The following is a 26,987-nucleotide window of genomic DNA, read 5'->3' on the forward strand; positions in this document are numbered from 1 at the left end:
GCCAGAGAAAGAAAAAGAAAGTGAATTATGTGACAATCCTGCTGGGTACATGAAGTGTGAAAGGAAAACTGGAATTTTTTCGCAACAAATTCTGAAGTATCACGGAAACAAATATTTTAGTAGAATGATAACAAATCAAGCCACTTTTATTAGTGATGCACAAATAATAAATATTCACTGAAAAGCCATTTATACCCATTATCATTTGCGTGCAATATATCTTTATCTAGAAAACTATGTTGCTGCAAATGTAGTGAAAATTAAATGAAAAATTTGCTCTCTGCAAATAACAATAAGCTATCACCCAAAGCTTTATTAGATGAAAAAAAAAATCACTCGCCACAGAAACGTGAGTAGGTTGCAAAACGTTGTCATACAAAAAAGTGCGTCGTGGTTCTCAAAATTTTGGGAAGCACTGCGTTAAGCCATGACAAAAGCTAACGTTACCTTCATTTTAACCTTTGTCTTTTTCAATTATTTTACAAATTGTATACTAGATAAACACTTCTCCCTCATCCAACTCTCACTGCACACAGCCTTTTGGCTGTGTGCAGCACAGGGTGGCTAGCTCAGAACTGGGGTGTGCGCAGGGCCAGCTCTTTTGCCAACTCCAGATGCACACATGATTTGACTGTATGCAGTGAGTTTGGCACGCTAGCCAAAGCTCAGTACATAACCTGTCATAGGCAGCCACGAGATGCCTCAGAGTTAAGTGACAAGCTCTTTTACTGAATTTTGTTGGTGGTTTTGGGAATAAGTGTTATTGTGATTTTGGGCTTTTTGGGACTTCAACGTCTTTTAAATAAACTTTTTTTTAAAATGTAATTTACTGATGGAACTTTTGAAGACATTCTCCCATTTTCTGGTCATCAATTCTTCGATTTTGTTGATCATGTCAAATGTGGACACTGCAATTCATGCTGTAGAGCACAAACACTTGCAGGTGCAGATTGGTTTCCACCTTTTCCTTGTCCAGCACCTATGCAAAAACACGTTGCAGGGTAATGTCCTGCTAGGCTCTAGCACACGATCTTTCCTTCTACCACTTTTGAATATTGCTCTTTGTACCTCAACTATAAAATGTTTTTGCCATTTTAAATACTCCTTTTTATACTTTTACTTTAAAATTTGAAGCATGGCTGACATACAACAGGTGTACAGGCCTCTTGTTCCCTGCTAAACTTTTGCTCACACAGCTTGCAGGTGACTCAGCGTGCATTTAGCTTCTTCTCTTCAGCATGATTAGTGAAAAACTCACACACATCCTCTCCACATCTGTAGTCTCTCTAACTTATTGCACACTTTCTCCCTTCTTTGCAGCAGCAGAGAATGGTCCAGAAAGCTATCCCTCTCCAGACTGCGCCACTCTGAAACCAAATGAAGCAGAGAGTAGCAGTAGTACCTGATCAGGTCTCTTACTTCTCACGGAATGGTGAATGTTCCTCTACCATGTTTTCAAGGAAGAGACACAATTTCACGTGTTAGAACAATACCTGAGATTTTAGCCACTAAAAATTTGAGACTGTCCTTTAAAATTCCAAATAGTACGCAGACTAGACAGGAATTTGGCAGACACAGCAGGAAGTCCTGCCCTTGCTGCTAGACACGCCATGATGCACATAAAGAAGATGAGTTCAGTATAAACAGAGCCCTTAAAATGTAATGTATTGTCATGGCGCGTGCAAGAGGGTAATTTAATGTGAGAAAAGTTAGGTTTTTTAATTGCACGTGCCCCCAAGCATATGAATAATCTGCACACTATTTTTCTGCTGCAGACTCTACACACCCAAAATGGAATGGAAGAACACTGACAACCCTCCATTTATCCCTCCTCCCCTAGGTCTGCATCACTCAGGTACTGAGACCGTGGACTACAGAAAGGACCCCAACAATGGTCTACATGAATAATGGTCTTTTCATCAAGACTGAAGACTCTGCACATTCTAAACAACACACATAGTCTGACACCTTGATGGCAGGACTGCATGCTATGAAACTTGAGGACCACCTTTTGGGACCCACTACCTAGACTATCAAGGTATGTGATCCTGTGATACAGACATTTTTTGTTTTGCTTTGTTAATTGTTGGTCAATGGGTGGGAGCCTAAGGGGTCCCACCCACTTGCATTTATGGCTCTGCTTGTGTTCACCCTTCCCCCTTTCTACTTTTTCAAACCTGTTTTCAGAACCCTGGGGCCCCAGTACCTGCAAGAGACAGTTTTCTGTTGTGGCCAGCCAATCACATCATTTGGGTCTAGGGCTGTTGCTTGAGACACCAAATAGACCAGGAAAAACTGTCATTCAATAGGATGTAAGGATTTGTTTATCCTGGGCTCAAGAACCGTCTGTTTACCAGCGGTCAATGTATCTCTATATCAACTGACAGTTGGGTTAATTATGAGGACTAAAACAAAAACTCTTTTTTCATTTTAATTTCTCGAAAACAACAAAACAGATATATACCAAACTAAGCTAAGGGACTTCCTTGAGTAAAAGTCTACTTTCATGCCAAGTTTGGAGCAATTGGTTGGGTGTAATTTCATTCAGCTGTTTTCTTCTACAGCACACCTCAAATGTTCTGTGGCAAGTAGAGTGGAAAATTTCACTTTTTTGACCTGACATTTTCCTGGAATTTGCTATGCCAAACCTAAATAAGATGAACATCTTTTTTGGAAAGTTTTGTGCCGATTTGCTGACCATCACCCAAATAATTAGCAAAGCAAACAACAGCTTTTCAATGGAAAGTCAGATGTAACCTTAACTACAGGGGTATTACCACCGCATGTGAATTGAACAGATAAATATGTAGAGATATACAGATTTAAATATATGTATTTTGTAGATCAAATTAGGATCTGTAGTTGTTTATATGCAATAATTCAGATTACCTGTTTCCCAATCTTGATTGTCATTGGTCTGTCCACCCTTCAGTACCATGCTGCTAGGCATTGTGGGGGGCTGGAATACACTATATGATTTGTCATCAGCATCTTTTAGTGAATACATTTGATCTTCGCAAAATTGCATGTTGACAAAACAAAGAGAAAAACAGTTTTTAAAGGTGTTAGAGTTCAATAGTTCCTAAATTAGCGATGCAAGATTTCTGCAAATAAGACTCATGCATGCAGACACATATTGCACAGATAAATTATCAATCTATCCTTTTACTCCCCTCTTGCCCGTGATCTGTTCCCCACCCTTCACTTGCCTCTTCTCTTGTGCATCCATCCCCCAATCCCATGACTCACCCATGACCCCTTCCCTACAGCCCCTCATAACTTCTAAATATGCTCTATGTGCTACTCCTACCACTCGTTCCCTTTCCAATGTCTCTGGGCAGCATCTCTCTAAGGCAGCATATGCCAAACTGTGGGTCGCAAGACGATTTTTGGTGGGTCACGAAAGCCCAAGCAATACATAAAGATGCCTTTCAATTCTGTATTTATAGTGTCACATTTGCTGCCATTCCAAGACAGAGGTCAAATGTCAGGCTATGTTTTCTGACACATTGTTGCTGATCTTTTTTAACCTGGGGATTGGTGTTTACAAATTCCTCTTGCTTAGCAGTCAGAGAAAGAAAAGTGAAAGGAAAGGACGTAGGATGTCATTTTTTGCAACACACAACAAAATGTACACACTCAGCAGTTAGGAAAGCAACAACAAAGCATCTTTACTGTAACTCTGAAGTGTGAGTGTGACGCGTAGTGTACATAATGGTCCTATCAGTAAAACCGTGTATTTGCAAATGTAGGGCCAATGCAATGAAAAATGTGCTGTCTGTAAATGACAGTGTGCTACCACGTTATGCTATGGTTACATAAAAAAAAAATTAAATGCCCCCCTCCCCTTTTGTGCCCATTAAAGCTAGGCGGGTCACAAAAGTTTGTCGGTGAAATATATGCTTCAATGCATTTGCAGTGAGTAAAAGTAAAGGTTCGGTTAGGCCAAGCCAACAAGAACACTTGTGAGTGGCATGTGAGCAGACATATGCTCAGAAACGTTCTTTGCAGTATCCTGTATACTATAATATACCTTTGTGTACTATATTATACCTTTGAAGGAACCACTTTGACCAGCAGCATCATATTGTTTCTTTTCAAATGTTCAGGTTCTTAATTTTGCATTTCTGCATAAACATATACTATCAATAATTAGTAGCACATAAGGAATATTATTCAAGGTAAGAACCTGGCTAAGCTTTTTGCCTAATCAAATGAAAGATCTGCCTGGTGTTTTATGCTTTTGTATCCTTTTTGCAGTCTTTCTGAAGACAGCTTCAGCTGTCAGTCGCAGACTACAAAGAGTGGGCTTAAGTTTAGTCTCTTGCTCACAAGTGGAAAGCTATGTTGGTTCATTTTCATCCTCTTTATTAGATGACTTTCTATCCTATTCTTGACCTGCCTCTGGAGCATTGCTTCTTTACCTTCTCTTCTGATGGAGGATGTGGTACTTCCAATGCTAACGCTATGGAGCTATTTTCCAATTCTTATGTTTCATTTCTTGCTTAGCACTCCAGAAGCTCACATGTCCTGATCCTCAGGAAAGACTGACCATATTAAAAGTATAAAAAACAATGTTTTATTACTTTGAAAATGGCCACGGAGTTAGATCGTGGAACCTAACAATGCAATGTGGTGATATTCTTGGAAGCAAAGAAACATTCTTTCAGATGGCAAGTTGTGTCATGCAATGAATGTAATTAGGGAAAGGATCTACACCTCCACCAAGACAATCAGATTAAACCCCTCATCTCCTATAGGGAAATCAGTGAATTTGCTCACCATACATACTGCAAGCAACGCACGTTGACTCAGAGACACCATCACACACAGTATAAATGAGGAAGCCAGTTTCCAAAATGTAAGTAAAGTATCACTATCTCTTCAGTTATCTGCAGAAGTCCACTCTGCCGAGCGTAGATTTACCAGCTGCTGTGGTTCGAGCATGTCAGGCGTCCCCTGGGAGCATCAGCAGTGGAATTTTCAGAAGCCTGGGCTTGGATGCCATGAGGCGGACCCCTTGTCCTAATCTCCTAATGAGCTGAACTGGGAGTCGGTGTCTAGAGGAGGAGTGGCTGGGAAAAGGGGGGTGGGGGGGAATCTTAAGGGTCTGGTTCAAAAACTGGACTTGGACCATAAAGGCCCATTTTAACCTATCAAAGGCATCCAGGTTGACGCCTGGGGTCCCTTTTGCGTTTAGGTGGCAGTGCAGGTTGGCCAGCCTGGCCTGGAGGTAGGGGTGTCTTCCCTCGCTGGGAGGGGTTTGCCACAGTGTTCTGTGTATTATCATAATTTCTGCCTGGGGGGGGGGGGCAACCGCCTGTTTACTGCACTCCAAATAGAGGCGTCCATAATCTCACAAAAGTGCTGGTCAATATGCAGGTAGGTAATAATTTCCTGCTCTATGCAGGATTGCTCAGCGTCACTCATAGTAAGGTCTATTTTTACTGGGATCACCAGTGTCAGTTAGTGAGACCTGGGGTCACCATGGAGGTACAGTGTAAGTTTGGTTAGGCCTGGGGTCACCAGGGAGATGATGTAGAGGGTAGGGGGTCTCCCAGCCAATATGAGGATGCCCAAAGGGCCAATAAAATGGAAGGATGGACGCTTGTAATGATACCAACATGCTTGAAAAGGCACGCAGCCTGGACTGGTGTCGGTATGGAGTGTGTCATGTGCTATGCACTAGGTCAGTGTACTGACCCCTGTTAGGGGCATATTGCCCCAGGCATTCAGGGGCAAGGCACAATGCTAGGCACCCGGCCGCCTGCGCTGCGCCTCTTTCTATACTGAGTCAACTTCAAAGAAGCGCACCAGCCCAGGAAGACTGAGGAAGGTCACCCAGTAGATGCGGTGCCCTCTAGTGGCTGGAGGACCACACCACTTGAGCCCCTGAGAGCCGCAGTGCAAGTTGAAGCAGGATAGTGGCCGCGGAGAAGCGACAAGCGTTCTCACTTGATGAAAATGATACGATGTTGCCTGTGACTCTGTATTTCCTAAAAATGAAATCTGATATTTTAAGCAAAAAAAATGTTTTTACAGAAAAGGTTTTGCTTCTTGACAATGGAGTTTGTCCCAACTAGCAAGTGTATTTTCAGAAGCTGATATAATATGAGAGAAAAGGGTAAGGCGTCACAAGAAAAATGCAGATTGACAAACTTGGTGGTAGGCTACCAAAATGAACAGCTGTGTTTAAGGATCATCAGGGGTGACAGAACAATAAGCAAGCATGTTAGTGTAGAGAGTGAAGGGAAGCAAAGGGGAGTGAGGTGTAGGGGGCTTCAGGCAAGGGACAAGCTGTGGGTTGGGGGTTAAAAAAAAAGGGGAGCTATTAATGTTTACAGAACCAGTCTGGTGCCACACAGGGTTCAAGAAGTGAGAAGTAAGCAGGTAGATACATTATCCACCACAACTACTGGCACTGAAGGTACGTAATGTGTTCTCCTGGTGCTGAGTCCATAGGGACCATGTGACGTTGTCTCCATTGACTTTGCAGTACAGAACATACGGTAACAAGTCCTCCACCAATATAAAATTCTTGGGAAATGTGTCTTTGCGCATTACTGCCAATAACATTGGCCAAGATTCACTGGGGCCGATAATCAACCGCATGTTTCATTTCTTCTGAAAGTGGTTGAGATCACTTTGCTTAACTAACTTTTTTCCTAAACATAGCAGCCCAACATATGGTACTACTATTTGGGCAAAAGTAATACAATACTGATCTCTAGAGAGCACAGACAAAATACAGCAGGCTAAAAAATAACCTGCAATGCCCAATACCTTTTGACGTAATGCAGCCAAATGTCAATAAAATAAAGACAGACATACTCAATCTTTCCACATAATACGGCTGCCTTCCATGCATTATTTGCAGGAGTTATTCTGTGCAAGATCACACGGATGAGTTTAACATAATAATAATCTTGCTGATGTCCCGGACAGTACTGGAAAGGATATTCGGGTCACAACAAAGCTTTCTCAACTAACAACAACCACATCTTTACTATTTTAACTCAGCATGTTTTTTGTAGCTCTAGAGTAAACGGAATGTGGAGAAGACTAAAGTCTGGCCCTGACTCGCGCTATTAAGTGGACATCAATAGGTTTCCAGTAAGCCCTCAATGGACCGAAATTTCAAATCTTGTCAGCAAACCAAGAGCTTGTAACACATATTGGCACAGACAATACTTATATTAAAAGAACAAACATGTCTGGTTCTATTTACACGCACAAAGCAGTTTTATGTTGCTTAACAGCCACATGATGCACTCATGAAAGCCCTAAAAGCATAACCAGGCTGCAGTGTGTAAGGGTGCATGTCTGCTGCATTTCTCTACGTGATCTATCAAAAAACTGAAAGATTCCTACTGACCTGTTGTAGTGCAACACAGTAGCAGTGAGTGGAATAATAATAGGGCTTCTAAAAGCCACACTAATGCTTCACACAAATAACTGAATAGCCATTCCCTTCAAAAGCAGTTTGTGTCAACCAATACACATTGCTCATGGCTTAAGGCACTGCAACTGGAAGAGGCCAGCAATAATTAGCAATAGTAAGCTTCTTGTTTCATACCAAGATAAACATAGCGGTACACACTACTTAAAGCACTGATAATGTATTTATTGGACCTTCTATGTGACCCACAATTACTGAATGAACATAACACGTTTCCCTTCATAACATGTTTAAGGTGTCCAATGGTATGGTTGAGCCACCATAAGCTGCTGTGAAAACAAAAAGCAAGATGCAGCTGTGAATCCTGGTATTAGAATTTAGCTGAATATGGTGGCTACAAGTTAATTTGTCATCACATCATTATTTCTATTTTATTTTCTCAACAGACGATCACTTGTTACCTCCTATATAAAAGATGCAAACACAAAACAATCTTTGGATTCAGGGGCGGGTCTTCCTTATAAATGAGTGTTGGACCTAGCCCTTTTTGACAGGGTCATCCCCAAACTTTTTGCCTCCTTCCTCCTATTTTTCATGACCTGTTTTTGTTGGCTTTTGAACTCTGAGCACTTTACCACTGCTAACCAGTGCTAAAGTGCATATGTTCTCTGTGTAAATTGTACTGCTAATTGTTTATCCATGATTGGCATATTTGATTTACTAGTAAGTCCCTAGTAAAGTGCACTAGAGGTGCCCAGGGCCTGTAAATCCAATGCTACTAGTGGGCCTGCAGCACTGATTGTGCCACCCACATAAATAGCACTGTAATCATGTCTCAGACATGCCACTGCACTGTGCGTGTGTGTGCAGTTTTAAATTGTAAATTCAACTTGGCAAGTGTCCCCACTTGCCAGGCCTAACCTTTCCCTTTTCCTACATATAAGACACATCTAAGGTAGGCTCTAGGTAGCCCCATGGGCAGGGTGCAGTGTATGGTTAAGGCACAACATATACTATTGTGTTTTATGTGTCCCAACAGTGAAATACTGCCAAATTCGGTTCTCACTGTTGCAAGGCCTATCTCTCTCATAGGTCAACCTGGGGGCTGCCTTTAAACATGATTAAAGCGTAGATTCTCTTTGGAAGCAGATAGACATGTGGAGTTTGGGACCTCTGAACTCACAATTTAAAAATACATCTTTTAGTAAAGTTGGTTTTAAGACTGTGTGTTTGAAAATGCCACTTTTAGAAAGTGGGCATTTTCTTGCTTGAACCATTTTTGTGACTCTGCCTTTTTGTGGATACCCTGTCTGGGTTAGTTTGACAGTTGGGCTGTTGGCACCTCTCTCCAGACAGTGACACAAAGGGGCTGGGGTGTAGCCTGCATATTCTGATGAGTCATCTGTGCTAGGAGGGAGGAGATGAGTGGTCACTCGCACCTGAAAGGGCTGTGCCTGCCCTCATACAATGCAGACTCCAACCCCCTGGTGTGTGTCTGAGGCCTTCACTGGGAAAGGCAGGATTTCACAACCAAGTGAGACTTTTCCTTTGAAGTAAGCCTACTTCAAAGGCCAAAATGGGTATAAGAAGAGGACCCAAAACCACAGACTTTAGACACTTCTTGGGGTAGACACTCTACCTCACAGACACTTCTGGACAAGAAACCTGCTGGTGAGGAATCCCTGAACCAGACCTGCCAAGAGGAACTGCCTGGCTGCCCAAAGGACTTACTGGGACTAATTTTCTGACAAGGACTGCTGCCTTGCTGTTGCCCTGCTGCCTTGCTGCTCTCTGGCAGTGCTGAGAAGTGCTCTCCAAGGGCTTGGATAGAGCTTGCCTCCTGTTCCCTGAAGTCTCAGGACCAAAAAGACTTCACTCCTGCAACTGGACTACTTGTGCGGTGAAAATTCGACGGACAGCCTGCTAAAAATGACGCACAGCCTGCCCGCGGTGAGAAATTCAACACACGCCAAACTGGAATGGCGCAGCGCAAATTCGCAAGGAGAAGATCGACGCTCGCCTGCGTTGCGACCGGAACTTCGATGCACGGCCCACCGGATCGAGGCAGAGCTGACCTGGGACGACGCAGCCTGACTTCCAGAGAGGAATCAATGCAGCGCCTGCCCTGCTGGAGAAATTTCCACACCACGCCAAATGGATCGACGCAGTGCTTGTGACTTCACTCTGCAAGCCCAGGATTCCACGCAAAGACCCCGGGGTGCCAGAAAACCCTGCAACCCAAAGAGGAACCAAGTTCGTGCTCCGGAAATTGACGCAAAGCCTTCCCATGCGTGAAAAATAACCACGCAAGTTGGTGTGCAAAGGGGCGAAACCGACGCACACCTCCCCGTTTTTCATGCATCGCTTCCTCGGCGGTCCCTTGCAGAGATTTTGAACGCGAACCAGGTACTTTGTGCTTGCAAAAGACCTTTATTGTTTTTAAGAGACATTTACTTGTTTTGCAAAGATTTAAGACACTTTGGGCCTTATTACAACTTTGGAGGAGGTGTTAATCTGTCCCAAAAGTGACGGTAAAGTGACGGATATACCACCAGCCGTATTACGAGTCCATTACATCCTATGGAACTCGTAATACGGCTGGTGGTATATCCGTCACACTTGGGACGGATTAACACCTCCTCCAAAGTTGTAATCAGGCCCTTTATATCAATTTTACAGTGATATCTCAATATCTACTTATTGCATTTTTATCGTTTTGACCTGCATTTTATCTGATAAATATTATATATTTTTCTAAACACTGTGTGGTGTATTTTTGTGGTGTCGTATGGTGTTGTTGTATAATTTACTGCACCAATACTTTACACATTGCCTTCTACGTTAAGCCTGACTGCTCAGTGCCAAGCTACCAGAGGGTGGGCACAGGATAATTTGGATTGTGTGTGACTTACGCTGACTAGAGTGAGGGTCTTTGCTTGGAAAAGGGGTAACCTGATTGCCAACCAAAGGCCCCATTTCTAACAATGGGGTTAAGATTTAAGTACTTATGTGCTTCTACCCCACATGCCACAGACCAGTGCAATGCCATCAACCTCTTCTTCAGTCAAAAAATATAGAAGACATGATAGCACATCAACACCAAGTTTGCTTCTCTCCTTAGAAAAACCCTTCACACGGAATCCAGTGATAGTCATCCTTCAAAGCCCTATATCTTGCCGACATTCACAAGTTCCTCCAAGCCAGTGTCTATAAAGATGATGACAAAACCTTGTTCTTCATCAAAACATTATTTGGGGAGACTCTCTGTGAGAAAGTGACTCTTTTTAGTGAGGTTATCCCCATTTTTGTGGACTGATGTTGCTGGTTCTTAAACTGTGCACACTCCCTATCGTATGTACTCTGGCCCTTAAAACATGCTAAAATTGGCAAATCCCCATGGACATGTTTCACTTTCCAGTAAAACCACAATATATAGTGTAAGAAAATACCCCAGTGGCATAAAAAGTTAAATGTCACCTGTGGACTGCATTACCTATTGTGCCATTCACCCGACGGACAAGCAATACGTGGCTTTAAGCCTACATGAGTAGCCTGACTTCTGCAGATTTCAATCCTGCCAGTAGACCTGTCAAAATAAATCTTTTGACAGATGGGAAATCCTACATTCAAATATTAAACAAGCCACCCATAGCTAGGCCTTGTAGTCTACACAGAGGGGTGTCTAGTATTTAAAAGAGGAAAATTTAAGAATGTAATGTTTGCATGTTCCTACAGTGACTAGTCCCCAAAAGCTATTTTCACAGGTTGGAGTTAGCTGGTTTTGTGACGAAACATCCAAAGTACAGTTAATATATTTTATATACTTGATTTAAATTAAGCTACAGGGATGGTTTAACCGGTGTTTTAATATTTATTAAAAATCCAACTCACTGGTGAGTGATTTTTTATGAATACACAAGAAAATAAACCTTTAAAAAGTTATACTTTTCATTGCTGAATCCCTGCAGGTTAACTAGCATTGACCTGCCAGCAGCCGGCCTGTCAGTACTGCTTTGATGAGGTTTGAAATACTGCTCTCAGAGCAGAGACAATGGCTTGGGAGGATTTCTCAGGGAAATAATGTGAACCAGCTCAACCCAAGCACGGCAGTTTAATAGTGTTCAGGAACTTCACTAATTCAAAAGAGACCAGGGCAAGACCTGTACTTTTATAGGTTAATAATAAGGGAAGCTTGGAGAAAAGGAGTCTTTTGATCCAAAAACACAACTTAGCCTCCTGGCTTTAGTTTCAGGGGAGGAGGGAGCTGTCTCCAGAACAAAAACAAGTTTACAGTTGCTGAGTGGGAGGGGACTCATCGTTTCCCTAAACCCGCCCATAGGTGTGCCTCCCTTCAGAGGAAGAAAGATTTTGTCATCTTGGATTTTACATAGAAGGTGCCCTGATAGATAGTTTACAATGAGGCAAACAGGATGTGCTGCCAAAGTAGGAAGGTTTGCCCTTGGGAACCTTTTGGCCATTAGTCAGGGAGCAGACAGGTGTCAACCCACACACTGGCTAGTAAATTAATCATAAGTAGCATGTCACTCCTAGCCAGGCAGAACAGTATATGAACCTGTGGCAGAACAGGAGGGAACTAGACCTGTTGACTGTAACCTGTGAGGAGACCGGAAGGGCTGGATCTGCTTCCATTCTTACCCAGAACTAAGAAGTAGACTCCAAGGGCCAGTTAGCTCCTGTGTGAATACATTGACATATAACAAGCTGCAAGAGGTTTGTTTCCTGGAGTGAAAAGTAGCCCAATGACAACTGGACCTGGACTGGATCATGCTGGTGGCCCCTGTTGGAGTGTGTCTTGGCCCCCAATTGTTGTCCCTAAGGTCATGACGCCTTAGAAGTGGCTAAGAGAAACAACCCCTGAAAGTCTGAGAAGTTGAGAATTTGATATGTTGGACTTCTAAGGCCAGCCCTCAGAAGCTCCAGAGGGACCTTGGGGCCAAGGTGTCGAATTATAGGAGGAATTAATTGGATCCAGCTTCAGACTTGCTCTGCAGGAAGATTGTAAGTTCCAAAAAAATAGACTAAGTCAAAAGTTAGAAATCTTGACCGGGCAAAGGACCAAAAATTGTCTGCTGAATGAGAGGACTTCAGTGACTGCAAAGGTTGAATTTTCATGTTTGGAGCTTTTCCTGCAAAATAATCCCTGCTTTATTGGCACCGCATCCAGCCGGTATCCTGATTCTACAGATACAGCCTTCAACCTTACCACGCAAGAGGATTTTGACTTATATAAACAAACAGAAAGTCAGAAAGTAAAATCATTGACTGGTGCAACCTGCTTAGTGTATCCAACCTCTGGTCCATCCTGGTCAGCTTGAAATTGAGTCTATGTTACGGTTATCCGCGATTAATGATTTCTGGTTGGTACTTAACTTTTTCTTGCTACTGTTTGCCTTAAAAACCTTTAAGAAACTCATATCTCTGGTCTCCCTTTTTGGATTTTAGCCATTTTGGTATATATTTTCCTATTACATTTTTCTTATTTTTTAGAAACTGGTTATAGGACTTTTCTTCAGTTGTCTATTGACCTTTTGACTGCTTTAGTGTTGCAAAATATGTTGAAAAAGTTTCTAAGTTAAGTCTTTCTGCTCTGTGCCATAGCTACCAGGGGTGAGCCTACGTTTATCTTTTTGAAACTGAGTGTTTGTCTGACAGGATTTTGGGACTTATTACTTGGTTAGGACTCACATCCTCATCAGCTAATAACCCATTTCTTACACTCTTGCACCACTGTCAAAGCTTCCCTGATTAAAGGCATCTTCCCAGAAGCACTTAAGATAGGTCAGATCCTTGCCCTTCAAAAGAAACTGAAACTAGACCCTGACGAACTGACTCACTCATCTACCATCAATCAGCAAAATTATTTAAAAAGCAGTCTGTGCTCAACTCCAAGATCACATCAATGCTAGCTATCTCTTGCATGACTATCACTCTGGTCTGAGATCACACTGCAACACAGAGACTGCTACCTTACACATCACACATGACAACCTCCTAACCACAGATGAAGATGCGTCCTGATGCTGCTGCAACTTTCAGATGCTGTACACACAAACTTACCACCCCCAGCCAAACCCTGGAGTCACTGTGTGATTCACAGGCAATGTTGTTTACTAGTTCTGCTCCTTCCTTTTCAACCAACACCAGTTTGTTCACATGGCTACTTCCAGGTCCCAAAAGAACTCTCTCATCTGAAGGTTTCCCAGGGCTCCATCCTGGCCCCAGTCATATTCAACCTCAACAATGGGTGTACGAGCACCATAGTTATGGAATGCCCTAGAAAAGAGACTTGAAAGCTCAGGTAACCTCCTTCACCTTCAGAAGAATGCTAAAAATAAACAATTTACTTAAGGATGCTTTTGATGGTACTACAGCAGATCATCGCTGGCACTTATGTGAAGTTATCTTTGCTAGAATAGTACCAAACACTACATAAAGAAAGTTACTCTACACATTCCTCAATAGTGTCTACTTCTAACCACTATACCATCTCCAAACTACTGTAACCAACCCCACAGCTCACATCATACATCACATATCTTCCTTTCAAAATTGTATAAATTTGATCAATGGCATGATTACTAGAATACTGTAAATCAATGGTTCCCAACCTTTTGACTTATGTGGACCCCCACTGAATCATTATTGGTATCGAGGACCCCCACTGTGTCATTACTGGAAGCCGAGGACTCAGGCCTAAACATTGTCAATGAGTTGACATGCAAAACAATACACAAAAAACACAGAAACAAGCATTCAAACACCTACACAAATGATAACACATTTTATTTAATTTGAAAACAAATTTAAATAAAAAAATAAAAAAAAAACATTTTATTAGGAAGTTTGGAGCTTTTCTAAATTCAACTCAAGCCACACAATGTCCATACTATATTCTGTTTGATGCACCTGCACTGCTTCCACAAATCAATCTGAGGATACTAATTTATATTTTAGCCTCCAATTCAAAATCCCTGAAATTTACAGTATATTTTAAAATTTTCATTTGTACACTTAGCCACTTTATTCATATACAAGTTATTAATCTGTTAAAATATTTTATTTTCTAAGCAGTCACTGGCCCCCTGAGGAGGCTTCATGGACTCCCAGCGGTCCCCAGATCACATGTTGGGAAACACTGTTGTAAATTACAAAGAAATTATTTGAGCAAATGGAGGAACAAATTTGAACAGAGTTCCCAGACACAGAAGTGACCTGTAACAGCATTTTAACACACTGTAAAAAGTATTTGAGAAACCTGCAACAAATTGTTTGTTTCTTTTAAGGAATAAGCATACTTTAAAATATTTCATATACGGCACTATTAAAGTCAGTTTCCTAGTTTTTTAGAGCATGTGGTACCAAAGATAGATCTCAGTTCTCTTGTAATACAACAGACACATTGTGTGACATTTCTCGTTAGCAAATGACTGAATTTTCAGAGGGACAAAGAAAGGGAGCTGAAAAGCTAGCCGCTCTTCCTGGCAGTTCTGGTGTTCAGATTAGCAAGCTTTATTTACATAGTCTGTTCACCATGGTAGCTGATGCTGTGATGTGCCAATTCAGCAGTACAAAAATCTAGGTGAGGATCCATATTGTGATATAAAAAGACTAAGATGTATTTGAGGGCTGGTCATGCAGATGTTATTTTCATATATCTCCATGTAATTTAAAAGCATCAATACCACTAAGAAGTTAAAAGCAAGTTTACACTGATCACTTAACAGAATTTCTAATAAATAAATAGTGAATTACCATATATTTATTATTTACTAATTAATAATAAAGACCTATTTAGCTACAAAGTTATATCTGAATTTCCTCTAAGTAAATAGAGAAACATGTAAATGATGCTGCTCATTCAAGAATATTAGTCAATATCAAGGTGGGTAATGGAGTTTTTAGTGAAGCATAAATACAATCTACATAGAAAGATGGGGCTCTATTTTACATAACCTACATACTCTTAAAGGTTCCTCCTTCATCCACTAAGTTTGAGATCCCAAGTGAGTACCAACCCGTAGTTACCCTTTTGCCTTATTCTAGAACAGTGAGCATAGTGGCACTGTACAATACTGCCCATCTTCTGGACAACAATGCCTGTGATTGGACATATTCTGTAAAATAAGACAGGACAATATAACATTCAAATTTTGAATCTCAGAAGAATATTAATAGCATGTGACATTGATTAGAAATAAACACATAAATAAATGAAGAAACTGAAAAGAGGGATTTACATAGGAAATCTGTGCATTTGTGAAGCTAAAAATGTTAACCAGTGTTATCGTAACATTTGAAGAAATGAAAGAAATATTAAGCAACCATGAGTGCCAGGAAAGTAGTCAAATATGGTTTGCTGGGGTGGTAAAAAAAAAAATAGGCATATAGGACACTTACCTGGAATTAAAAGACGTGCTGCAGCAACAAAATGATTTCTGTCCAGCAAATCCACAAGATCACTCACTGTACAATTGGTCGTACCCCAGTCGTGAAGCAATTCACATGTTGGGCTTTTTCCCATTTGAAAACATCCTTCAAATCTCCTTAAAGGCAAACATTAAAAAGGTTAAATGCACAACCTATAAATTCATTAGGCAATAATTTATTTTACTGGACAGATTTCTCAGAATTTTAAAATAACTGCCTCACCTTCTCTCATTACAGGAGTGTCCTTGGATGAACATCAGTCATGTGTGAGTGCAAAAGCTTTGCTCCGGATCCTCAGATAGGCAACCCTAAATGAAAAGTTAGTACTATAAACAATCTGCTATTGCAGCGGACTGTCTGCAGCACTAAGTTTAGGGGCAGGATCGAGAAGGTAATATTCCAAATGGATTGTACAAGCAACATTGAACAAAGACACACAAACCCATTAATTTGTGAATATATAAAAAACACTTTTGAATGCTTTTTGAAGGCTGTAAGGCTGTAGAAGGCTGGCTCTCTAAGTAGTGTGCAAAACCAGGCACACTGTGCAGGGATGTAATTACACACCTTAGGAATCAATTGGGGAAAACTTTAAAAATACATATAAAAATAGGCAATGGGTTTACCAATGTCTGCTTTTGCTTTTAGGTCAAGGTCATCAAAAAGTCCTGTGGGCCAGCTGGTTTTAGCGGGAAGAGCTGCTAAAATGCCCTTGGAGCTGGTGCAGGACCTCTGCGGGAGACCACTTAGAAAAGCAGTGCACAGGTGGACTTCAAGTTGAGTCGGTGTGTGCCCTTGGAGTGTAGAGGTCGCAAGGGGACTCTTGGAGCAAAGCTGGTTCTCCAGTGCTGGGTCCAGGGAGGCCAGGTACTGAGCAGATAGGTGAGCCAATAGCTGTGCGCAAAGGAGCCCTTGGAAGCAGGAGGCAGGTCACTTTGAGGGTAGTTTGCACGTCAGAAGGGCCACTCTGGGAGGTGGTTCTCAAGGTTCCTGAAGTCCCTTGACTGGGGCTTGCTCCTGGTCTTTTTGGAGCCCGAATTGACTTTTTTTCTTGGAGTCCGACGTTGAGTGACTATCGCATGGTTCATGTACTGGAGGTCACAGTGCCACCAAACAGCACACTTGCAGGATTTGTCCTGCCGGTCTGTCGGGTGGAATTTGGTCCGGCTGCAGTGTCCAGTTTTTTGGCCAGCAGCAGGTCAGTGAACTGAACTTCACTGGTATTAGGTTGCAAAGAGTGATGCGTTCACCCTGGAGGGAGATCTTTGGCGATTTTTAGAAGAGTGGAGGTCCTCTGGGCATTTGTAGAGTCCGTCCGAAATCCAAACAACCCCTCAGTGGCGACTGTTGAGTTCTGGGTGCAGCAGGCAGGGTTTGGTGCCTTTTTCTTTGTGCAGCAGGAATGCAGTTCTCGTGCCTTGGGTCTTCATTGTTGCTGGTCTTCTTGTGTCCTTGAAATCTGGTCTGCAGGTCTAGGGGTGCCCATTAAATACTGGATTTAGTGGGCGTTTAGGGAAGCACCTAGTAGTGACCAATGGGTCATCTACCTTAGGGTGGATACACCCACTATGTGATCACTTCCTTTGGGAAGAGGTCACTTCCTTATCCCTGATAGGAAAATAGCTTATCATGCAATATGAAGAAAAATGAAATGGAGGGATCACCTCGCATGCAACACCCTAGGGGTGGTGCACGATGGGGGTGGCCACTCCTCCTGTCCTTTGTACATTTTCCTGTCTTTGCTCCCACCAAAAGTGATGGTTTACAACGGGCAGGGCTGGGGGTTAAGTTTCAAGGGTGTTAAGCCCCTTGATGTTCTCTGGCAGGGCTGTGCGCATTTATGGGGGGGGAGGTGTAACACCTCTGCCCAGGAAGGGCTTTGTTCTCTGGACCCAGAAAGCCCAGGCTCTCACCTCAGGTTTCCAGAACCCTGTCTGGTGGTGCAGACTGGTTGTGACCGGCCAGCACAAATGCCAGGGTGGTTAGCTTTTGCAGAGGGCATCTCTAAGGTGACCCCTGGGTACATTTTGCAATAAATCCAATACTGATACCAGTATGGATTTATCATCTTGTGTTGTTTTACACCAAACAACCCAGGGTTCAGAGTGGCCATCATGAAGCTGTGAAATATGTACCTACCAGTGTTCAGCACAAGCATATAAAATGGCTGCTCTATTCGCTTACTTTGCCCTAGGTTTGGCAGGGACACAGTAGGGGCATATTGCTCATGCCTCTATGCCTATACCTGCAATATACTGCACCCGCCTTAGGGCTGGAAGGCCTGCCAGAGGGGTGACTTGCCTATATTGCATGCAGTGTGTAGTGGACAGGGCACACAGGCTGTGTGTCATGTCAGTTTTGCAATTTAAGATTGTACCAGGACATTCCATCTGCAATGGCAGGGCACGGTGCACTTTGATGCATGGTCCCTGAAGGTAGCACAAGCTGTGCTGCTGCCCTCAGGTGTCTGCCCTTAGTACATCATGCCTTGGTGGGTACCTTAGTACTGTTTACTAGGGACTTATAGGGGCACCTATAGGTGTTTCCAATTGTGCCAATGCATCACAACAGTTTTGGAAAGAGACCTGGCCCAGGGAACTTGGTTAGCAGGGGCCCTGGGCACTAACAACTTTGAAACCACATCAAATACAAGGCAAGGCAAAAAGTGGACACTAACCATGTCAAAAGAGGCACTTCCCTACAAAGGCACACACTCCTGCTACAAGGGTGGGCAACAGAAGAGTGGGAGAAAATGGTTCCTCCACAGAAAAAAAGCATTTTCCCTACTGACTAAAAGTATATGTGTGCATTTGCACTTTCTGTACTGGTAGCACTGCACTAGGTATGACCAGAAAAAGAACAAATACTTCCCATTCCCAAATCTCCAGGAGGAGGGATTTTTCTAGAAATAGAGAGGACATGGAATGGTGGGGAGGCAGGGAGAAGGAGAAAGCCATGCAAAGACCGAATTATACAAAGTTTAACAAAAGAAGGACTGGTTTCTGAGGACACTTTATGGGCTTCTCAGAAGGATACCGATGACAGATGGCAATACAAACAAAACTGAAGGAAGTGAGCACCCGAGTGACTGATGGAGATGGAGCAATGAAACAACCTGAGAGTGGCTATGGGAGACATACAAAGTTATAACATTCAGATTTAAGGGATTCCAGCAGTGTGTGGCTGCTTTAGTAGTTCATATACATAATAAAGTAAGGCATTGGAAATCACGGCAAGGGGCTTGACAAGCCTGGTTTTGAATAAAACGTATAGGATACGATGGAGAAAATAAAAGAGAAACCTTAGAATCTGAAGTAAAATAAAACATTATAGAACAGCTTTGGAACTGCAAAGATTTTTGTCACCCTAATTTTAGTGAGGCAGCACTAAAGGCACCAGTAATCAGAAAGAGATCAAGGTCAGCAAAGTACAGGATCCTGTGCTATTCGGTCCTAGCTATGATACCACTCTAGGGTGGAGTAAGTTGCAGAACACCAGGAAGGCTTTCTTGACCCCGAGTGTACAAGTCTCAGTGTACCAACATGTAAAATTGGAAGGTAAGGCAAGGGCAAACCCCATGTTTTCCCACAGCAGAAGCAACAGAAGTGTTTCAAAAGTAGGTGCAGTTTGAAATTCATAATTGATTTTGTCAAAGTCCATGAGCTGCTTTGGCAACAAAGTGCCATCTACGACTTTGGCACCTTCCAGCTAGCAGACTTGCTCTATGATGTGCTTCATTTTGAAGAGGTTTAGGACCTTGCTATGTTACCACGCATTACCGCAGGCCCCACCATGGTACTAGTATACAGGGAGTAGGATCACTAGAAGGCATTTTTAAATAAAAGTATGCTTTGGTATCATATTTAGGTAAGATGGTGGGGGTTATCAAATAGAGAGCTTCTAGAACTGTGTTTTCAATATAACTGTCAAACAAAAATGCAGGGGCAGATTCCCAAAGCAACATGGTTGTTCCAAGTTGTAGTTTACACCACCATTTTACGAAGCTTTTACATATGATGCCTTTCCTGGCATGATTTCCACACTATACCATCTGAAGCAAGCCCTTAGTAAATATTCATACAGAAATGATCGATTGGGTAGACAGTTGTTGCATATGATGGTATAATCCTACTGATATCTTGGGTTCGTTAGGGCTTCAAAAATCAGTTTGCTTGCAGATGAAGTATCTGTAAGCGGTTACTTTAAGTTGCCAATTCTATAAAGGGATGTTCCCTGCTGGAAACAAAGTACCACCACATCCTTTGCAGACAGGAATAAAAGGAGAAGCAGCTGTTCCGCAATTCTATGGTGGCTGTGGAGAGAAGAAACAATGGAGCATCCAAAGAGGCGCAACCCATCCAGCCTCTAGAGTTAAAAACAGGATGGGGAGGTGAAAACAGAGTGACTTAGGAGGAGGAACAGGGACAGGCAGCTGTTAGGCTGTTGTCTGTTCAGTGAGGCTACACAAGATGGTAAAATAGGCAGAAGATGTTGCACTATATACATAGAAAGAATGGGAGGGGTCCTTGTTAGCAGTAGGAATACTAGTATTACAATCAACAAATATCTATAAATAGGAAAGTATACACACAGACAAAACATTCGTGAGGGGACTACAGTGGGGAAAGTAGGCAGAATGCAGTAGCTTGGATGAATAGTCAGTGTCAAGGTGTTAGGAATTACAGACTGAGATGGAAACTCACATTCTAAATAAGATTTCCGCTGCATCAGCCCGCCCTAACTAAAACCCACAAGGCAGGTAATAATGCACAGAAGTGATGAAATTCTTCAAATGTGGGAACATGACAGACAATACGTAAGAACTAGTTCAAGATAACAGCAGTCCTCAGGCTCCTTAAAAAGGAGCATATGTTACCCAGGGAACATGCTACAGTATCTGTCAACATGACCATTATCTGGTAAGTAGCCTTCATTACATTGCTTTTTGCAATATATACTTAGTACCTACTAATAGTGTTTTGAGTTTCATTATATGAGCACAGGAAAAAATGTCAGTCTGTAATCTACAACCTGGGAACCTCTTGCAGGAGAAGCACTGCAGTGCATAGGATCAAAGAAAATAAGCATTGGCAAAGCCAATAGGCCTGGCTTATTTGAAGTATGCGTTTCATGTGAAATGTATTTGACTAGCAGGGGTTGCTTGAGGAGGCAGACATGATGTACGGACAAACTTACAGATTCTTTCTATGCTACAGGACAGGCTTATGGGGAATGTTACAATAACATTGCTACATAATGTTATTTAAAATGATGTTAAGAAATCGTGTCTGAGAAAAATGGAACAGAAATTGCATAGCTCAATGAAGCTGGTTGGAAAAATGTCCTATAACTTGGAAAAAGTGTCCTTCAACTTGTGACAAAGGCTTGTAGCCTTCGAACACTAAACTTCACTTGATGTACTTTAGTTTATTGCATAGAGCCTTTATGGAGGCTTACAATATACATTTAGCAGATGTTCCTAAATTGAAGCAGTGCCTCAAGGGTGGGGTGGAGGTATCCACATTCATTATTTCAATGTTTTCCTGTGCTGCAATCCAGTGACAAAGGATGGAAGCCAGAGTGGGCATGGCACTGCATTTAGCCCTAAAGATACGCTTGCCGGGCACTGAACTATTTAAATCTAAGATTAAGATTTGACAGAAAGCAGCTGAGTTTGCATTGCTGATGGCCAAAGAGAGGTTTTAGCAGGAGGTTTGAAAGGAGGGCGCTTGTGATTGAGAACTGGGTGAGAGAATTGGGTGAGTGGCCAGAAGTCAAAGAAAACCCTCATAACAAGCATGGCAAAGCGAATAGGTTTTGCATCTGAAAAATATATTGGTTTTGTCAATGCATGTAATAAGGTTAAATTATTTCAAGGCCATTCACACAACCCATTGGCTGGTCTCTCAAGGACCCAAGGCGGTCTCTAGTTTTAACACTGCATAATGAGCAGACACAGATATGCTTACCTGCTCAAGGATCATACAATAAACTGAAGCAGTGCTTTGTTGACTGCAGGGTGCCAGGTCTCATCACAAAAACAAAAAGGCACTATGTTTCAGCCTGAGCTGACCGCGCCATAGCAATTTTTTTTCTAATAAAACATGTTGCATAGCAGCTCATGGGCTGCTGTACAATATGTGTAAAAAGAGCACGGAGGAGGGATTGGGAGATGCTGGTTCAGCAGCACAAGGGCAGGAGCAGAACTGAACGGATGGCTGGGTGTAAAAATGGACAGGGGTGGGCTGGGGTGAAAACGGTTGGCAGGAGAGTGGGGGCAAATGGGCAATGAGGGAAGCGGGTGGCATGGAAGGAACAGATGGTGCAAGGTGGGGGATAAAACAGATAGAGGGGTGGGGGTAAAAATACAGTGGGAGTGGGAGACCCTGCAGTGCTTAGCACTCTTTTAGAGTGCTTGGCCAAAAAATAAAAAACCAAAAAAAAATAAACAGTACCTTCAGGAGAACGCAGCCAGTGGAAGAACACTGGCCACAAACAAAAAGCTGGGCTGGGTCCATGCTCCACGGCATGACAGAAGCCCAGAGAAGACGGCAAGAGGAGGTGAGCATCTAGCAGGAGGCGTGACCAGTAAGAAGCAGAGAAACAAGAGTGAAGTGGACGCCAACCAATGGTAAGTATTGGTAAGAAATGGGCGGGCTCTAAGCCCAGTTTTATTTATTTATTTTTTAAGAATAATTTGTTTTGCTGACAGCACATGCACACCGTAGGCAAACCCTAAAAATGACTTGAACATACATTAAATTGGCAGTTCGGAACGACTAGAAGGTGTATATAAAAGATCTGACACAACAAATTGGATAAAATAACACCCTCAGCAGATTGGGGTTTAAATACATGGTTAATAGAGACAGAAATTTGAGTGGGCTGGACAAAAAGATTAAAATTGGTTGGGCAATGTCCACACCCTAATAATTATGACACTTATGTGCAAAAACTAGAATGAAATTGTGTTTTTTTGTTATAGCAATCTGATGTGTACCCTTAATATATGTCTTTTTTTTCTTTGAAGATTTTTCACTGTGGATTGATTTGGATGTGGAATGCGGTAAACATGTAATAAAGATTTATTTTAAAACAATGGGAAGGACATAGCTACCTGCTACTCATCAATTTCCCCCCTTCTTCCTGCTGCTGTTCAGAAAGGCAGAGCGAGGCATCATAAACTTGGAGACCCATGGTTTTGCACCTCAAAATGTGATTCTTAATGCAAAGTGGGATATGGAAGGCCAATTTGTCTACTTCAAAAACATTCTTCTCCACCTAACCCCAAAGATAACAGAGGCACATGTGGGAAAGAGCTACATTTACAAATGAAATATTAACAGGGAGTATGTTATACAAATATGTTAAGGACTGGTTGACTTCATTCCTTAGAAGCTGAAACCTTCTTCTGAGAGCTGTACTGAGCAATTGGATGTACATTAGGAATGGCTTTCAGTCTGAAGTTCAGTAGCAACTCATAGGCAGACTTTCTTAATGCAGATGTACCTGTTCACAGCATTCTTCAATTAGAAATTTACAAATCAGAAAGTAGCTTATGCCAAGGGGAAACTAGGCTAATTATCACAATAGATAAATGTAGGAAAGTGGGCAATGATGCTGGTTAGGCTTCACTATGTAATACTAACACAGTACCCCAAATATGGTCCCTCAGATTCACTATAATAACTCCGTAGCTCAGTCCTGGTAGTGTGGGAAAGAGCAGTCAGGCTCTACTAGAGGGACAGGTAATAAAGAGACCGAAAAGAACACCTCTACTTTTTCTACCCTCACCCATCATAGCTACGAAATGAAAATTCATCCCTGTAAGCATAGGAAGAGTTAAATGGACTAAATTAACAGGTCTGTGAAACACCGAATATTAAATGTGACTGTTTTATATTGCTGCTCAAACGTATTAGTGAAAGGTTATTAAGATCACGCCTCACAAATTACTGTTCAAACTCACAGGGTGATAGACTAACCCAAAGTTCTACATCTTTTACAAAATCTTTAGAACAAACGTATTGAAATGTATCAATTAGCAACTCAAATACAATTAATATATAGAGTCTGAAAATCAACAGTGTGGAAATGTAGTTTTGTCAAAAATGTAGTTTAGTAAAAAACTTTCCAAATTAACCATCTAATAGTGTCTTCAAACTAATGTTCAATATGCTTTAGTGATTAGAGAAATACATATTTATACCTATACACAAATGGATTTACTTTTTTTCTATGCACATGTTTATGTGCCAATTTCTAAAAGGGCAAGACCCAAACACCTCAAACTAGCTATGCCAGTAGAATTCCTGAAAGAACACAATGATTAGGATGTGGGTATCATGTGCTCTGGTTTGGTTTTATGCACTGAAGGACAGGATGCTATATACTGATATCAGGACATTTTGTGAAAACTCACTTGGGCCTGCTAGGGATCAGAGGCCAGATGTAGGAAAAATCTAGTTTGCGATTTTCTAATAGCAAATTTTTGTGATTCGCATTGAGGAAATTGCAAACTGTGATGTACAACAATGTGTTTATCTCCGTTTGTGATTCCCACCAATATTCATGAGGCAGGTCACAATTTGCCACCCACTGGGAATGGCCGGAACTCACAGGGAGGGTGACCTGCTGGGGTCAGCAGACCACCATGTATGAGACTGCTTTTTAAATAAAGTATTTTTTTTATAATGCAGGCCATTTTTGCTTAAAGGAAAACGGGATACATTACAAAAATAAAATTGAAGTTTCCTTTTAATTTTTTAAGAGTAGACAGTGGTCAATGGGAGCACTGCCTGCGCTTAAATGATTTTTTCACCCACATTCACAAGGGGGAAGAGGTACCTTTGGGCCCCCTTACCATTTGTAAAAGGATTACCGCCTCCTCTACGGAATCTGTAAAATATTAATGTTATGCATCTGCATTTCAGTCGCAAAACATTCATACATGCCAGTGCTGTTCGTATTAGGAAGTGATGCCCTAAACATGCCCCTTACTAATACTGAATCGCAAGAGCAAAATGCGATTCAGTAACAAGTTACTGAGCCGTACTTTGCCTTTTGTACACAGCAAAATGCACTTTACCAGTTGCAAACGGCTCAGCAGGCCGTTTACAACCAGTAAAATGGTACGTACATCTAGTCCCAGGTTCTCAAATCTACATATCTGTGTAATTGCCTGTGTGCTTTTTATGGATTCTGCTAATTCGGTGCAAGTTCTCCCCAGGACTCCATAACTTCTTACCTCAATTAACAGAAACTTGTAAATGTACTTCAACATTTGCACTACTCCCTTGAAGGCACTCGAACTCCCAGGACCGGGCCATTTATCTTTTTGGAAATTTCAAATGCCACAGTCAATTAAAGTGCAGCATCCAGCAATTTAACGGTTTGAGGCAACAAAACTATTCCTGCTCGTTCAGACCATTCCAGAGCCACATGACATGTTCAACCCTCCCAGACAGTGAAAGGGTCATGGTCGTTGTTTGATACTTACTTTCTGGATGGGAAGAAAATCCTTAACTCTCTCTTGTCTCTGAAACTGACATAACCAGTAAACATACTGAACAAATAAAACACTGTATTAAACACAATTAAAAAATAATAAATCATTTAGGGCAAACAAAAGCCAGAGGAGAGTGAACAGTCGGCACAAAGCTCAAATATAAATAGGGTTTGAGCTGCTTCTCTAACTATTCCCTATCCAAAGAAATCTCTGAAATAATACATCATTCTACTACCCTTTCAAGAAACGGATATAGTATAAAAAATAAAACATTCTAAAGATAATTCCTTTAAGCAAATACATCACTCAATCCATTTTAAAATCACAATTCAATAGCCATTGTACCTTATATGAAGTTGGGTGTATCTAGGTTCTCCTGAAGGTGTCTTTATGTCCACTGCTATTCGCCTCCAACCTTCCAGTGGATCAAGAAAATCTGCCAGTTGACGGAGCAACCCAAAATTTAGGCAGCGAACATATGTTGCAGGAGTTATGGATTTGTCCATCTTTTATTCTAAAACAAAAACACTTCTATTTTGTAAATTATTTAAATAAGCTATAAAACTTCATACACTCAACACTCTCCATAACTTAGGTGTCTAATTAGAACTGAGTATTAGAAGCCACAACAGAAGAAAAAAGCACAAACTCTACAATTCATACTTAAGAAATAAAATTAATGGACAGGCAGACTGTGATAAGATGCTGGTAAGCATTGTAAAATTAGTGAAGAAAGACAGAACCTTTCCTGGGTAATTTAAAGTTTGGCTGCCTAATCACAAGCCATTGGTTGTGGTAAACAATCTTCCCTGGAAAATAGTTCCTGTATGTGCTGCAAGAAATGCTACTTGGGTGAAGAACATGTGATGCCATGTCTGCCACGCCATGTCACCATGGTAGACCAGTCACTCTGTGTGAGTCTCGAAGTTAAACACGTTAAGTGTAGGTCCATTTCCACAAGACGTCGTGTAGGAAATTGGTTTATTAGTTGTGAAAGGTATGGGTCCTTCATACGTATTAAATCTTAATAAGCAACTTTCTTTTTATTAAAAAGGAAGCCAGCACTGTAGGATATTTTCAAAAGTTTTTTTTATTATTTTAATGCCACCATAACATGTTTCGGCAAAGCAGAGAACACTCTATCTCGAATCAAATGGTGCTATTATAAGAATGGGAAACATCCCAAATCAAACATAGGGAGTCACAGTTAACCCTACCTGCAACTTACAATGAACAGGGAGCTTTTCCTACTCACATGACCGAAACTGTAGGATCCTCTGCAGCCTTTCTATCACTCAAACACTATGACACTGTAAGGCTGAAAATAACTTCCTGGAAAGGAGGAAGGCTCTCTTCATCATTATTATTATTAGTATCATCTCATCCACGGAAGAGGACTGACCACTGAATAAAGATTTTAATTTGGAAAGGAAACAGGCCTAAGGAGAAACCTCCACAACTGTACACACAAACCCATTTTGGTGGCCGTGGACTGCCCCATATCAAGTCTTACCATAGAATTCTACATCTATTGCACTTAATTTTTATCACTTGGAAAGTAGTGCCTTTGCCATTCTGGGTGGTGTTAGAACACAGCTGCCTACTTATAGTCTGGCACTCCATAAAAACACT

General features: G+C 41.7%; 1 protein-coding gene across 3 annotated transcripts in view; it reads right to left on the bottom strand.

The window, feature by feature from the left end:
• IRAK4 (interleukin 1 receptor associated kinase 4) overlaps positions 1-26,987 on the bottom strand; it is a 168,465-nt gene that overhangs the window by 138,432 nt on the left and 3,046 nt on the right. For all 3 annotated transcript variants that reach the window (XM_069228833.1, XM_069228831.1, XM_069228832.1), the window contains exons 2-4: positions 25,701-25,869; positions 15,818-15,963; positions 2,890-3,012 (exon numbers count right to left, since the gene is read on the bottom strand). In XM_069228833.1, coding sequence (XP_069084934.1) covers positions 2,890-3,012; positions 15,818-15,963; positions 25,701-25,861 — 430 coding nt within the window. In that variant the 5' untranslated portion in view covers positions 25,862-25,869. The remainder of the gene's footprint in view (positions 1-2,889; positions 3,013-15,817; positions 15,964-25,700; positions 25,870-26,987) is intronic.

The sequence above is a fragment of the Pleurodeles waltl genome, chromosome 4_1 (genome assembly GCF_031143425.1).
Source record: "Pleurodeles waltl isolate 20211129_DDA chromosome 4_1, aPleWal1.hap1.20221129, whole genome shotgun sequence".
Lineage (NCBI taxonomy): Eukaryota > Metazoa > Chordata > Amphibia > Caudata > Salamandridae > Pleurodeles > Pleurodeles waltl.